Genomic DNA, 16,876 nt, shown 5'->3' on the forward strand with positions numbered 1-16,876 from the left:
AAGTCAGACTCCGCCTCTTTTTAAATTGCCGAATAGCATCACAGCGCTAACGATCAGAGGAAAGCGCAGCGACTTGGTTCTGATACATCAGCTCATAGATGCAGCCTTGTGCTGATCCACATCACCCTAGGAGAGTTAATGGGAAAGAGCGCCATCTACTGTACCCACCCAGAGAGAGAGCATGGCTAATTGTGCTCTCTCAGGGCTTTGGCAGCTGATGGCATGCTGCCTGACTGGGATTCGAACCAGTGATCTCCCGATCATAGTGGCAGGACTTTAGACCACTGGACCATTCAGAGCCCCTGATCAGTGGTCTAAAGTCCTGCCACTATATATATATATATATATATATATATTATTTAAAAGAGCAGATCAGGGGCTCTGAATGGTCCAGTGGTCTAAAGTCCTGCCACTATGATCGGGAGATCACTGGTTCGAATCCCAGTCAGGCAGCATGCTCTCTCTCTGCTCTCTCTCTGGGTGGGTACAGTAGATGGCACTCTTTCCCCTTATCACTCCTAGGGTGATGTGGATCAGCACAAGGCTGCATCTATGAGCTGATGTATCAGAGCCATATATATATATGTTATATATATATATATATATATATATATATATATATATATATATATATATATATATATATATATATATATATATATATATAATTATAAACTTTTTTTGTGTGAAAGAAAAGTTGTTTGTGAGGGATGTAACTTCAACACCCTCATGGTGTTGGGGTGGTGGGAGGAAAAGAGTCTCCACCAGAGAAGCTGCTGCCTCTCTATTGCTCTATGCTTTCTCTGTTTACTCTGTCTTTATTATTTCCCCTTTTCACTGTCTGATAATTAGAGTTGCATTACTGCTGCATGTGTGTGTGTGTGTGTGTGTGTTATATGAGTGCATATGACATCAAACGGGGAGATCAGTCCTAACGTGGAACACGTGAAAGTAATGCACATTGCAACAACATGCACACGCAATTGTGAATGCAATGTGAAAAGGTTGCTTGTGCAGCTGTTCATTTAATTTTTATATTTTTAAAGAATGCAACACATTCTCTCTCTCTCTCTCTCTCTCTCTCTCTCTCTCTTTCACTCTCTCTCTCTTTACCCCCTCTCTATCTCTCTCTCTCTCTCTCTTTAGCTTTACCTCTCTCTCACCAATTTCTTTTTCTCTGGTACTCTCTCTCCCTCCCATCTCTCTCTCACTCAGTCTCTCTCACTCATCTCTCTCTCTCGAGCGCGCGCTCAGCCTGCCGGAGAGCTCTCTCCCCAACAAACCAGCGCAAGGAACCTACACGCACGCCACGCGCGCGCGTCACTCCGTCACTCTCTCTGCTCCATCGTGTCTATCTCTCTCTCTATTCCTCCCTCCACCTACCCCTAGTGTCTCTCTTTCTTTTTCGTTTAACGCAACTTTCCTCCTCATCTCTCTCTCTCCCTCTCTCTCTCTCTATGCGGCGCGCTCCATTACGGGATCAACAATGCCGCGCGCTTTCTGAAACCGGTCACGTCTGCTGCTCCTCCTCTGTTCTCACTCCGCTCTCCTCTCCTCCGCCGGCTGAGATGACGCGCGCGCCGCCGGAGTGAACGCACCGAGAAAGAGGAGCCCCGTGCATTAACAGGTGCGCGCGCGTGCCTCTGTCTGTCTGTTTGTCTGTCTGTCTGCCTGTGTTTGTTTGTCTATTTATTTGTTTGTTTCTCTATCTGTTATTTTCTGGCTCGTGCGCTCTCGCTGCTGGTGTTGGTGAGGGTGCGGGTTTGGGCTCGTGCAGCTCATCAGTAGAGAGGATTGAGGTGTGTGGGGGGGTGCTTTATAGAGGCACGAGGAGGCTCGAGGATGCCCGGAGTGATCGCGCGGATGATTGATCAGCCTTTCAGCCAGATTGACAGGCTGAAACCTCTCTCGTGCGCGTGTGTGCGTGAGGCTGTGTTACTGTGTGTGTGTGTGTGTGTGTTTCGTGGCTCGTGCTTGTGTTGGACTCCAGTGGACAAGACCGGACTGCATTGCACTACGTACACACACACACACACACAATTATACCTTGTGCTAAAGCAGCTCAAGTTGGTCACCTCAACTCGTCTCTTTTCTGGGAGTGGATTTTGTCAAAATCCATTGAAGTGTGTGTGTGTGTGTGTGTGCAGTCAGGGTGTGTGTAATGGTAACTGAAGTGTGTGTGTGTGTGTGTGTCAGAAGAAGTGCAAGAGCTCTGCATGGCAGAGGTGAGTGTGTGTGTCTATTAGAGCCGTGCATACGTTATATGATGTTATATATGGTGTATAATGTGCAGTGTGTATATCAGAGTATTATTTTTAAGTTCATATAGTGTATATATTTTTGACAATTGTATTAGAAGTGTGTATGTGGCATGTTTGTGTGTGTATGTGTGTAAGATTGTCAATCTATTGTTGTCTATTGAAGAATATTAGAGACATAAATGTGGTCTGTACACATATACATACATGTGTTTATATATATTATATATTACATTTGACATATTTGTGTGCATGCATTAAACACAGTATAAATTTTTGTTTGTTAAAAGTATATACATAGGTATTAGTGGTGGTGTGTATATAGTGCATATATGCTTGTCCATTAGACGTGTATACGTGTATATAGTGTATCATTTACATGTGTGTATTAGAGGTGTGTGTATATGTTATATATTTGTGTAGGTGTGAGCATATTGGATAATAAGTGTTAATAAGTGATAATGTGTGAATTTAAGTTGTGTACTGTGTGTATTATGAGGTATGTATGAATTAAAACAACTTAATAAGTGTATATGTATAATACACATGTGTATGTGTGTATAGTATATTGTGTTTATGTCTATATACGTTGTGTATTCATGTAGTACATGGATGTGTGTGTATGTTAAGAGTGTGTTTATGTGTGTTTAGGTTGTATATATGTGTATTAAAGGCGTATATAAAGTGTGTAAACTCCAGCAGTAGCTGTATATAAATGTAGATGTGGGGAGCTGTCCACCCAGTGTGGTGCTGAAACTCAGCTGTTCTGATCTGCCTGTGTTCCTCGTGCTCTACGTTATAAAAGCCCATCGTTAAACGCTGTCTTTACAGCCGTGCGATTGGTCGGCGGCTCTAAATGCTGTGCAGATGATTATAATTGTTTTTTACGAGATCTTTCAGAAGCATTTCAGTCTCTGAGACTTAACATCTCAACCTCCTTCTCTAAACACACAAACAAACCGTTTTTTGTAGTTAAAAAGGAATATATTCAGCAGTTCTGATGTAGGCAGATGATGATGATGATGATGATGATGATGATGATTCTCTATCTCTCTCTTTATCGCTCTCTCTATCTCTCTCTGAAATGTCAGTTTTGGTGCTGATGAATGTTCTGCAAGTCTATAAAAATAGACTAGAAGGGTAGACTGTAGCCTGGCTGTCCAGTCCAATAAGTGAGTTTAGTAATGTAGAGGATTGCAGTGCTGGATTTGGATCAGTGCGTAGTGGTGTAATGGAATCCTGTGATCAGGCGAGTGCACACTTATACTGGTGCTTTTTTATTATATATATATATATATATATATATATATATATATATATATATATATATATATATATATATATATATATATATATGTGTGTTTATAGTGCAAGTAGGTTTTTCCTTAACTTACTTAAATGTTATATATCAGTATATATTATCTATATCATTGCTGTCCGAAACAATAAATAAATAAAATCTACTTTTTTGCATTTTTGTTGATTTATTTATGTATATTTTGTTACAACTTTTGCAACTAGAAGCTGCCCTTCACATTTTTTTACTTTAAATTCTGTGATTGGTTGAGAAATAGATCAATAGAAAATGATCAATCCAAAAAAAATAAATAAATAAAAGTTAGGAAGCTTTTATTGTTTTACATCTTCTCTAAAGTTGCTGATTTGGAGATTTGGAGAAAAACTGAGATATCTGTACCTCCATTTATCTTTTTGTCTTTATTTAGTTTTCTACATCATTTTTTGAAAACAGCAGCTGATTGTCATATTGTTTCAAATTGCATGTTTTTTTAGACCAGTAGAAATGTTTTAAATATATGTTTACTCTTTATCTAAATTGGTTTATAAAGTTTTTTGACCCCTTTGCTTTGTTTCAAAGAAAAAAAAACCTTACATTTCTCATAAATTTTCTTTTTTTTTTTTTTGCATTTTTCTCCTTTTTATATCTGCTACGTCATTTGAAACTAGCAGCTGCCCTTCACCTTTTAACTTCAGATTCCATCTTTTTATGATGAATGCAACAGAAATGCTGCACAGTGAATACAATAGAGTATAGAGCAAAGAGTAGAATATATTTTTAATATATGTAAATAGTTTTAGATTGACCTCCTTTCAAAGAGTTAAGAATTATTTTTTCCCTCCTTTTCTTCTGTAAAGTTGCTGATTTGACGATGATGAAGATGATTTTGATCGTTCTAAAACATCTGAGAGTTAATTAACCATATAACATTTTATTTTATTTGTATTTTTTGCACATTAATGTAAATATTCTAGACTTAAAAATATGCATGTGAAAAGGCTTCTGGCACATTTTTAACTCTTTTGAGAACCATGTTTTCTTTTTTTTTTTGCTTTTGCTATATTTTGCAATATGCTACATTTGACAACATGCTCTCTTTGGTGTGATTATTATGTATTTTTTTAATCCATTGTCGACTTTATAATAAATAGCACACAGGTGGCTGGCTGTACGATCATTAATAGCAGAATTAGGGAAGCTCAAGAGAGGCTTTATGAGAGAAAGTGACACTTAGTCCCGTGGTCGTGGTTTAAATACGTAATTATGAATTTTATTATAACAGGGTCTCCTTTTTTTTTCATTCCAGTCAAGGACATTTAGAGAAGTGCGGAGTTCGTTAATGCGGCGAAGCTGTTATTGGGCTTAAAAAGAGAGAGAGAGAAAGAGAGAGAGAGCTGCTGCTGCTGCTGCTGCCGATGATTTCAAGGTTTAATGATGGTGAGGATGATGAGGAGGATGATATGCTGGAAGTGCCATTGAAGTTTTCAATTAGCGATATAATAACGTGAATAAAACTCGACGAGTTTGGTCATAAAAGAGCTCTGTCCTCATTATTAGTGAAGGTAGAAGTGCGTAATTGCCAAACTTAACCCAATCCCGGATAAAAAACAGATACATCTCACTTCTTCTCCGCGCTGTAACCAATCCCATTGATGCTCATCATCATATTCGGAGCCGAACTCTTATTAAAAAGCCATTTTTTTATGATGATGAGTGTAAAAAAGAAAAAAATAAAGAAGCAGTGAGCAGGTGTATCCGCTGTGTTCATTATCAGCGCACACTCCAGGCTCCGAGACGTCTTTTCAAAGCCAGGCAGAGCCCCTGTTAACCTTGGTGCTCCCTTTCAAAAGCCTGTTTGTGTTTTTTTACTCCAAACATCTGCTCTTTTAAGACGCGAGACTTTAATACTGCTTTTATTGCCGGGTGTAAAAAAAAAAGAAGAAAAAGTGGTGCAGTGAAAGTGATACAGGCATTACAGTCGAATGAAAAGCCAATAAAATCAATAAATATATACTTACTCGTATTTATATGTACGTAGATAAACACTGTAAACACTGAGGTCACGTGTCTTCTGTCACCAACAAGCCATGAGCTTCTGAAGCACCAGAGGAAAAGACTAGGAGCTGCTGGTCACTAACTAACTGATTGATTAATGGATTAGTTGATTGATTGATTTAATGATTGGTTGGATGACGTATGATTGATTGAGATGTGCATTCCTGAACAGTTCTATACAGTTCTGCATGAACAAGCTTTAAACACAAGAGAGCATCCTTTAAATTGGGGCTGGATGATGTATCACTGTAAATTCCTTAACTGATTCCTTGGTTGATATAGTATAATTCCAATATACATTATATAACTATTATGAAAGACTGTCCCAGAAAAAAAAAAAAAAAAAAAACTTGCCCATGATGGATGTTTGGATGCTTATTGTTGAAGGTTACGACTTACAGCCAATGAAAACCCAAAAATCAGTGTCTCAGAAAATTACAATTTTATTTAACACCAATTGTTACTTTTGGCTGTGTGAGCAGTGTGCCAAATCCTGCTGGAAAATGAAATCTGCATCTAGTTTGGAGAGCCATGTCATCTGCTGGTGTTGATCAACTGTGTTTTATTATTATAAAGTCTAAAGTCAGTGCAGTTTTGTTTTCTAACTAAATCTTACAGCACTTCATGCTTCCCTCTGCTACTGACAACTTTTATGGAGAAAGCACACTGCCCACACTGCCAAAAGTGCAATTGTTTTTAAAGATGCACTAGTATATTAATATTGGATTGCTGACTAGCTCTGGGTTAAAATTCCACCACATTTGATTCCCCGAAGAACCTTTTAAATAGATGGTTCTAAACATAACAACTATTGCAAATATATATATATATATATATATATATATATATATATATATATATATATCAGTACCTCTATTTAAGTGTGAGGAACCTTTTGATGAAAACCACATCAACCACATTTGTCAAGAACAAAAGATGTTCTGAAATCAAAATACCTAAATAGATATATAAATATATTTATTTCTTATTCTCTTATTTTTTTTTACCTCTGCAGAACCACTGTTTTGATTTTCCCACCGTTCTAACTTAACTACACTTTACATTACTTTACATATATTTATCAAGTACTTCATAGGGTGTAATACAAGTCATAAAGCATAAGGGTTTCTTTTATAATGCCAATGTTTCTGCCTAGAATCTCAAGTTCAAACTCAAATTTCTCAGATTGATCTCAAAAGAATGTTCCTCAACAATTCTTTGTCTGATTTTTCTTTAAACTGAAGTATATTGTTGCTTTCCAATGAAAAAATATGTATATTTATAGGGACAGGGGAGAGTGATCTGAAATACAAAAAGTGTACCTACACAACAGTTTAAATAAACTAAAAATAAATAGACAGACAGACAGATAGATTGGTTGTAAACTGGATGCATGCTTACATAGAACTATTAATACATGTTTAAAGAATCTTGACACAATGTAAAAAAAAATACATACATTTGTGTAGATGCTTTGCATTATGTGAAAAAAAAAAAATTTTAGGTTCACCTTGATTATAGAGAACGAAAAACCCTTTGAAAGAGAGTACCAGTATATAATTCAACCCATTGAGCAGAGTGGAGCCTTTACCGATTGGCAATACATTTTTACATGGTGCTTTTACATGAACATAATGCATGGTATTGTGCTGTACAGAACAAAATGTACCTGAAGTGGATGCTTGTTTGTTTATTTATTTATTTATTTATTTATTTATTTGTTTACCTATAGTGCACATGCAGCAGCTTGCCTCAACAGCTTTTCTATGTCTGCTTTTACATAGCGGCAGTACTGGCTATTATTTCATCCATGCATGTTAATATATAAATTGCCCTCCAAATGGTACATCCCTCTTTCTCTCTTTTTTTTCTCTCCCTCTTTTGTCTCTGTAGGTGTCGAGTGCCCAATGTGCCACCTGATGGATATCGCGCCATGCTGTGCCCCCCCGCTCTGTTCTTCAAGCCGGAGACAAATCACGCTGCTTCCGTGACCCTGAGAGCACCATGAACCCGGGCTGCAGGACACGGACCGCAGACCAGTAGCTGCCTCACCGTTTTTGGGACGTACACTGAAAAACGAGAGCGAAATAATAATAATTTTAATAATAAAGCAAATAATCTAAGCAGACAGACGATGGCCAAGCGGAAAATTAAGCCACAGGTGGAGATCAGGACCAGCTGGAATGGTTGGGCCAGTTGGACATGTTGGGCCGGTTGGCTGTTCCTGCTGTGGATTACCTGCTGCTCGGCGGTACCTTTAACCAACAAGTCCCAGAGTTCCCAGAATTCCCAGGGTTTCCAGAGTTCCCTGGGTTTACCGAGTCCCCAGACTTCCCAGGGTTCCCAGAGTTTTCCGAGTTCCCAGAGTTTATCGAGTTCCCAGAGTTTACTTACGACCTCGGCAGCGGCCTTGCGAACCAGAGAGGTGGAGGGACAAAAAATCCTCAGCCGCTCCAAGAGAGGATGGGTTTGGAATCAAATGTTTGTGTTGGAGGAGTTCACTGGACCCGATCCCATTCTGGTTGGCAGGGTGAGTTTCTCTAATTGTCAGCTGGATATTAAACTCTGCGCTTATCGTGTGGAAACATTAATTCTGCTTGTTGGAATGCTTCGGAATACGCTACATGTTTTGTGATTAGGTGGAAGCTAAAAAAAGAAGTGGGCAGTGCTGGCACCTGCTAGATTGGCACTGGGGTATTTAATTGTTGGGTTGTTCTGATGGTCCATTTATACCACCAGACTGGGCTTTCAGTGGTGGGATTTGTCTCTGTGTAGGAAGAGAAAGCATGACGGTCAGGGTTTGTCTAGATTTAGCTAGAGGTTGTTCTTAATATTCCAGCTTTTTTTTTTCTTTTTATTTGTAAGCAGTAGTATTTCTGATTGGTAAAATGGCAAAATATTGTAAAAAAAATGGTATCAACATGTTGGTGCAACCATTATGTAACATCTAAAATAATTATTAAAAATGTAGGGTGGTTTTAAAGGTTTTGAGGTAGTTTTTTTAGGCACGTCAGATGTTTTTACATACTTACATCACATGTATATGCATTTAATGATTGGTGCAGTTACACATTCTCACCAGAGTGGTCACTAAATCCACCAAATCTAAAAAAAAACTTACAGAATGTCGCTTTAATTATATTTTATGGGTTTATAGGTTTGTGAAAATGGGCATGACCATTTGAAAACTGGATGCTTAGCCAAACTGGGAACTAGAATGTTTTGTCCACAGGTTTTTATGTTTTCTTCACATACATAATAGTGATGAGTCCCATCTTTGTTGTGCATTGCACTGTGCAGGGTCTAGGTGCAACCACCAGAAGGTGAGATTATGGTGGGCTGTAATGATGGGACCCATTTGGTAAACCAAATACAAAACCATATATTTTGATATTCTGATATTTTATACATTTGTGGCTGGTGTGGTGCAGTGGATAACACCACTGCCTGTTTATAAGCTACCACCTCATGTGGGAGACTGGGGTTCAATTTCTGGTCTGGGTGACTATACTGTGATACACTAAAATGAGTCCTTGGGCAACTCTGTACCAGGAACAAACTTGTAGTAAGTCATTCTAGATACGAGCATCAGCCAAATGCTGTAAATGTAAATGTATTGTAAATATGTGCAACTAGGGTATAAAAAGATTGAAAGAGATGAAAAGTAGAGAAGAAAGTCACAAGTACAGATTGGTGTAATTCCAACACTCCAACAATGCAAACAGATATTCAGTCAAATGATAAGAAATAAAAAAAGCTTCTTCAAACAACCCACAGTCTACAAAATCACCTGCTGGCTGTTACCGAGGTTCTGAGGTGTGATCTGTGTGTGTGGAGGAGTGTATACTGAGCGATATTTGTGTGTGTGTGTTTGTGTGTAAATGTGTGTGTGTGTGTGAGGGTGAGTGTCCTGGTTTATTCGGTCTGTTTGGAGGTCCTGAGAGAGTTCTGGAAGAGTGGGCCAAAGCAGCTTGTTCACAGATCAGTGCAAGTGTGAACCTGGGGAGACCCAAGCTGGCTCTCTCCACCTCCCGACACACCGGCACACAAATACACACACATATACACACACGCACAAAAAAATCCTTGCTTAGAAAAAAAAGCTAAAAAAACAAGAGCTGGGAATCGATTTCTGTTTTTTCTTTGTGTTTTTTTAACAGTGTACAGTTACTCACCTCAAAAACTACAACCGACATGCTTTTATCTACTGATACACTGTAAAACCTTACATTTAAGGCTAAGTATTACTTAGTTGTTGCTATTTTTGTTACTATTATTGGTAGTAGCAGCAAGTTCCATTTTCAGGTATTGTTGCTGTATAATTCTACCTCTCTGCCAGAATCCATTTCTATTCTCGGAGTATACGAGTGAACCAACACGCCTTTTGGTCTTTTTAATGCACCGTTGAAAATGTGAACTAAGATTGATGTGAACATAGAAATCTGTACATTTAATCTGGTTTGTCTTGGTTTCACACTGCCTGTTTGGTGACTGTTTAGCAAATTAATGCAATTTGCATTGATATCTTGTCATCATTACCTACAGTAACAGTAAGTAGATCCTCTCTATACGTTTTACTTAAAGTTGTCAGTTCAGTGAGTTTCCTTTCAAAGTGTTGTCTGATCATTTGTTTTTATATTAGCTTAAATATAGGTTTTATTGTACTTTTGCATTTTTATACACATTGGTTTGCATGTTTCATAGCTCTAAACAGAGCTAAGTAACTCTGTGCCAGTTGTGATCTATTGAAGACTGTGGATTGAAGTGCTGAATGTTGTTCAGTTGTGTTTTTTGGAATTAGCTTTTTTGGAGTTAGCTTCTGTTTACAGATCACCTCCAAAATACTAAGGGTTTTAATCATAGCAGTTATGTATTTTTTTATTTTGTTTTTATGGTGCTGAATGCATTTATTGCAAGGGATGTCTTCCATGATTTAAAGATAGGTAGTTGATTTATTTATGTATTTATAATGAAATAACAAAAGAAAGTGTATTAAAGTAATAGTTGAAGTAATGGTAACCCATAGGGTGTGTCTTACGTTTGTGTAGTGCAACATTTATGAGTAAAACATTTCCCATTGGCTCCTATGACCACCTATTTGCATAAAGGGTGTATCACTGTTTACATGAATTGTATCATTGTTTAATTGATGCAGAATGAGACTATTATACCTCATATATATTGATCAACCAAATGTTGATGCTTTGGTCCAGACCATGGTTCACAGGATCTATCACATTTGAACCCTAATGCTATCTATTAATGATGGCTTATAACAGTATAACAAATTAAGTTATTAACACTTAAATGGTTTAAGACTTGCCTAACATTTTGTAAGTTACATTAATGCAAAGTGTTCACTTGAAAACAATTAGGGAATTAGGTTGAGCTGACTTAAAAAAGTAGCTGTGTTCTTTAAACTTGTCAACTTGATTTAGAAAACTTTATTTAATTCAATTATTTGGGTTCAGTTAAGTTGGTCCAGCAATTCTCCTTTTATAGTGAAGAATTGTAGAATTTTAGAATTAACCTACAGAAGTTTCAGGGCAAATCAGATCTGGCTTACTGGTCTCTCTGGTTGTATTCATTAAGAATTGATAGTTTGGTGCTGGGTGTTTGGGAATGTGTCTGGTTGTGCCAGTTGTTTGGCTGGGGGCGCTTTTCCCGATGGCTGGCGAGTTGATTGAGGCCAGTCTTGAGCCGCGGCGAGGTGGAAAACACTCTCCTTTCACAGCGCCCGAAAGTTTGGCAGCGGCTCAGCTAATTACCCTCCCTCGCTTGATTCCTCGGCTGTTCGGCCGACTCCTCCTGCGCCTGAATAAAACATGCGCTCTCCAGTGTGTGTGGCCTCTGCACCTGTGCTTTCTCCAGCGATACCACGGCGACACCAAAACATCCTCAAGCGCGAGTATCAATTTTTCAAGAGCCTCAATTAAAAGGGGTTTGTTAGATGGCCTTGGCTCTTTTGATCTGCAGAAATAAATAAACAAGGGCAATACTTTACATGGCATCCCTTTAGCCATCTTTGAGGTACACAACTGAATTAGATTTTTTTTCCTTTTGGCTGTTGGACTGTATGTCTTGTAGACAAGACAATATTTTCCTAAGACAGTAGCAGCATGTAGACGAGCATGTTGTCCCGCTGGAATACCTCACAGAAGTGTGCATCTTCATTTTTCATCATAGATATTGCAACAACATTAAAATGCAACACCTTACTGTCCTTATTGTAAGTGCGAGCATTAATTTTTCAGGAGTGACAATTAACCAGGGTTTGTCGGATGGCACTGCTGCTTTTGATTAGCAGAAATAAATAAACAAGCACAATACTGTACTTCATGGTGTTCCTTCACCCATTTTTGAGGTACACGGCTGAATAAGCATTTTTCCTGTTGGCTGTCAGACTGTATGCCTTGTAGATAAGCTCCTAATGCCAAGCTCAGATTACACAACATTTTTGTCCCTCACAATGTTCACTTTGTCAGATTAAGCATCTATCTTTGTTTCGTGTCGTACAGTAGATGGCGCTCTTATCCCACATCACTCCTAGGGTGATGTCTGCAGCAGAGGGCATCTGTGAGCTGATGTACTGGAACCGCTCGGCATTGCTGCATCAGCAGCATCAGCTCAAAAAGAAGCAGTGGCTGACTTAACATGTATCGGAGGAAGCATGTGTTAGTCTTCACCCTCCTGGTGTATTGGGGCATCACTAGTGATAGGGGGAGTCCTAATGAGTGGGTTGGGTAATTGGCCATGTAAATTGGGAAGAAAATGGGGAAAAAAAAGAAATAAAATTAGTCTGATCCGGGCATTATACAGTAGCAGCATGTGGACGAGCATTGTTCTACTCTAGCTCACTAGAGTGTGCATCTTCATTTTTCAGCCTGGCTATTGCCTCAAAACCAAAATGCAACACCTTATTGTCCTTATTGTAAGAGGGAGCATCAATTTTTAGGAGCCACAATCAAGCAGTGTTTGTTGGATGGCGCCGCAGCTTTTGATCAGCAGAAATAAATAAACAAGAACAATATGCATCCTCCCTGAGCCCGTCTCCGAGGTGCACGGCTGAATTGGCCCGATGCTTTTTGGCTGACAGACCCACTGTGCTGCACGGTGATGGAGGAAGCCGGTGGATCTCTGTGAGTAATGAGGCTTTCTGTACCTCGCCTCGCCTCGCCTCCGTTACAGCCACCAGGAGTTTGTGCAGGAGAACACCGAGCTTCTCCAGACGTCAGCCAGCAGAATTATAGTCCCGGGTCCAGAACGGGTTTATTGTCATCCCAGCTGGGGGGTAATTGACCTATCCGTGTTCCACCCACAGCTTGCGGAAGGTTTGACAAGCTTTACACAACGTTAAATTCTGTGTAATCTAATGAGAAAGTAGAGCAGGGTTCGGTAAGTCGTTCCAAAACATTTCCCTGATGTACACTGAGACGTACACTGAGATCTGTGCCTAGATATACGACGAGATATTCACTAAAGTATACACAGAAATGTGCATTGGGATCTGCATAAAGATATACAATGTCATATACACTAAGGCAAAGCTGGAGATGTCTCTCATAAATTATACTCAATAGATAAAACAACTCTAAACTCTAAATGTAGAAATTGTGATTAACTGAGGTGGATCTACTGTTTGGGTGAATATATACAGTATTAATAACAAAGTGATAATATACTGAACACTGAAATACATCCTACACTAAGATGTACACTGAGGTGAAACGATGGTCTTTAGTTAATTGGTGTGAATAGGTACAGTATTAATAACATTCTAAGTGTAGATATATTGTGTAATGGAGGCTGAGCAACAGTATGTCATTAATTAGGGTAAATATGTATTAATATCACTCTAAATGTAGATATTGTGCTATTTTGCACTGGGGAGGCTGAGCTACCATCTCTCATTAATTAGGGTAAATAATTTATTTAATAAAAGTGTATTTTTGTCTAAACTATTCAGTATTTTCATTTATGCAGCCAAACATCAAAAGTGTTTTTAAACAAATCATTTTGGTTGCCAAATATTCGGAACATCCTTACTGAACCAATGTTTTTACAGAAAATGTCAGTTTGTTTGACTGGTTTCTTTATTATTTTTGCATTGTTTGTCCTAGTGCTTGTTTGCCCTAGTAAAAAAAAATACATTATTATTACACACTTATTACACCTAATCCAGTCATCCTAATTATCTCGAAGCTCCTGGCAGCTATATAATGGACTGAATGTGATGCAGAAGGCCGAACTCCTCCCTCAGTACTGCCTCCGAATGATTATCGCTTTAACTACTTCAACTGCAGGAATTACATGAGAATCTGCGGCTGCAGGATGGCGCTGCGGGCCGGTGGAAGTGAGGGATGGTGGGTGGCAGCGTTTAGCCCTCCCGCTCGGTGGGCTGGGGGTTGATTGAGTTGCATTTTTGTGCCGTCGCTGTTTTTCGCTGCAAGGTTAAGTGCTGCTGAACGAGGTTTGCAGAGAGCAGATAAGTTGGGTGTAGCGGCGTGATAGGACGACGCGGTGTCGACGGAGATTGAAAGCCCTTCTGCTCCACCCTCTTCCTCCTCTCTCTCTCTCTCTCTCTCTCTCTCTCTCTCTCTTTCTGTCTCTTTTTCTCTCTCTCTCTCTCTCTCTCTCTCCTCTCTCTCTGTGTTAATTTCTCTCTCGCCCTCTCCAATAATCTCTCTTACTTCATCACCTTAGATCTGCAGTCACAATTTCCTCTCGCGCTCTGTCTCACTAATTAAAAAATGAATCAAATCAGGAGTGGGAGGTGCGTACGTGGTGTTCGTACGTACGTGTGTGTGTGTGTGTGTGTGTATATATGTGTGTGTGTGATTCAAATGGGTCATACAAATCAGTGTGCCTTTTTTTTTCCCGCACCCCCGCTCCGGCAGGCGTGTGGTTGTGTGTTGATTATCGAGTTCCTCGGGCCAAGATTACACTCGTTCCGTCCTTTAGCTTTTATTGCGCAGCGGTCTGATGTTTAATTATACATGGCGCTCCTGAGCTCCTGCCTGTCAGAACCCAGAACCCCTTCAGCACCAGCTGCCAGCCGCGAGAACCGTTAGCACTGACGGGGAATCGGGGATGGCAGCGGGAGGCAAACGAGGGAGAGATACAGCGAGAGAGAGAGAGAGATACAGAAATAGAGAGAAAGAGAAAGAGAGATAGAGCACTTGAGGTCTCCAACTTGAGCTTCTCCCGGACTACACTCTTTATTTTTAAAATCGGTGCTACAAAGTCTTCTTTACGTGGTGCACTAAAAAGAACCACTTGTGGTGCCCTCAGAAAGCATTCTTGGCTCTGTTCACACCTGGCATTAACATTCTGGATTAGTTCTGGATTCGATCTGATTACAAATGATTCGCAAAACATTCATAGCTGGTCACCTGGTCATCTGGCACTTCTGATTCTGATGCATGGTAATGCCAAGTGTGAACAGGTGATTGAATTGGATTGTATTGGATTTGCATCACTTTTCATATGTATGTCACCTTTAAATCAGTGTCTCGTGATCAGATTTTATAATTCTAATTTGTGCCTGAAAGCTTGTGAAAGCAAAGTGGTGTTATCCTCAGTCAGCTGTATATCACCCATCACTAGTGATGCTTCAACACAAGGCCTCTTTTATAGCCTTGCCGAGTAGCATCACAGCGCTAACGCTCGGAGGAAAGCGCAGCAACTCGGTTCTGATACATCAGCTCACAGACGCAGCCTTGTGCTGATCCACATCACCCTAGGAGTGATGAGGGGAAAGAGAGCCATTTACTGTACCCACCCAGAGAGAGCAAGGACAATTGTTCTCTCTCTGAGCTCCGGCAGCTGTTGGCAAGCTGAATGACCGGGATTCGAACCAGCGATCTCCCGATCATACTGTCAGTGCTTTAGACCGCTGGACCACTTGGCGGTCATCATAAATAACCTAGTGCCGTAACCACTTTAAATACAAGGTAAACAATGTCCTGTGCATCTGTAACAGCATGAAGTAGACATTTAGCTTAGCTAGGTATTGAACCCACAACCCTGTCATAAATAACGCCATGCTCTAATCATTTTAACCACACTAACTACAAGGCCATCATTATCCTGCAGATTTAAAAATACAGAAAGTCAGATTTTAGACTTGGGACACTCAGGACTTTTACAGTGCTGAGTGCTTGGCAAACCTGGGTCTTGAACCCACAACCATGTCACCAATAACCCAGTGCTATAATCACTCTAACCATGTAAATACAAGGTGACCATTACCCTGAAGATTTGCAACAACACAAAGTCACCTTTTAGTGTAGCAACACTCAACATTCAACTTTAACAGTGCTGAGGGTTGGCAAACCTGGGTATCAAACCCACAACCTTGTTATTAAAACCCAGTGTTCTATCAAATCATAACCCTTATGCTACCCCTGCCCTGCAGATATGCAACATCATAAAGTCAGCTTTTAGCATAGCAATATACATTATAATATCGACACTCAAGACTTGGCAAACCTGGGTATTGAACCCACAACCATGTCATCAATACCTTTGTGCTCCAATCTCTCTAACCACTTTAATTAAAAGGTCAGCAATACCCTGTAGATTTACAACTACAGAAAGTCAGATTTTAGACTTCAACACTGCTAGATTCTTGGCAAACCTGGGTATCAAACCCACAACCTTGTTATAAAAACCCAGTGTTCTTTTAAATCCTAACCTTTATGCTACCACTGCCCTGCAGATATGCAACATCATGAAGTCAACTTTTAGCATAGCAACAGACATTATAGTGTCAACACTCAGCACTTTAACACTGCTGAGGGTTTGGCAAACCTGGGTATTGAACCCACAATCTTGTCATTAATACCTTTGTGCTCCAATCTCTCTAACCACTTTAATTAAAAGGTCACCACTACCCTGTAGATTTACAACTACAGAAAGTCAGATTTTAGACTAGTGACACTCAGAGCTTTTACAGTGCTGAGAGTTGGCACACCCCAGGGTATCAAACCCACAACCTTGTCATAAAAACCCAATGTTCTAACCAGCCCTATCCCTTATGCTACCTCTGCTAACCTGCAGATATTCAACAACGCGAAGTCAAATTTCTCTTAGCATAGCGACGCTCTCATCAAGTCATTAGCATGCTTGTTTTTTTTTTTTTTTTTCAGGCGTCACCTTCGTGCTTAAGCAGTGCTGAGTGCTCAGTGGGGAGCGCATTGTTCATTCAGTAAATGACGGGAGGACATCAGTTCCGTTCACATTAAACCCCCGCACCCGTTTAACC

The 16,876-nt window shown here is 39.7% G+C and overlaps 1 protein-coding gene across 1 annotated transcript in view; it reads left to right on the plus strand.

The window, feature by feature from the left end:
* The first annotated feature begins 1,209 nt into the window (after positions 1–1,209).
* cdh8 (cadherin 8) overlaps positions 1,210–16,876 on the plus strand; it is a 229,058-nt gene continuing 213,391 nt past the window's right edge. The window contains exons 1-2 of the mRNA XM_049471151.1: positions 1,210–1,627; positions 7,504–8,140. Of these exons, the coding sequence (XP_049327108.1) occupies positions 7,745–8,140 (396 nt within the window). The 5' untranslated portion in view covers positions 1,210–1,627; positions 7,504–7,744. The remainder of the gene's footprint in view (positions 1,628–7,503; positions 8,141–16,876) is intronic.

This window comes from Astyanax mexicanus, chromosome 23 (assembly GCF_023375975.1).
Source record: "Astyanax mexicanus isolate ESR-SI-001 chromosome 23, AstMex3_surface, whole genome shotgun sequence".
In the NCBI taxonomy this organism is placed as follows: Eukaryota; Metazoa; Chordata; class Actinopteri; order Characiformes; family Acestrorhamphidae; genus Astyanax; species Astyanax mexicanus.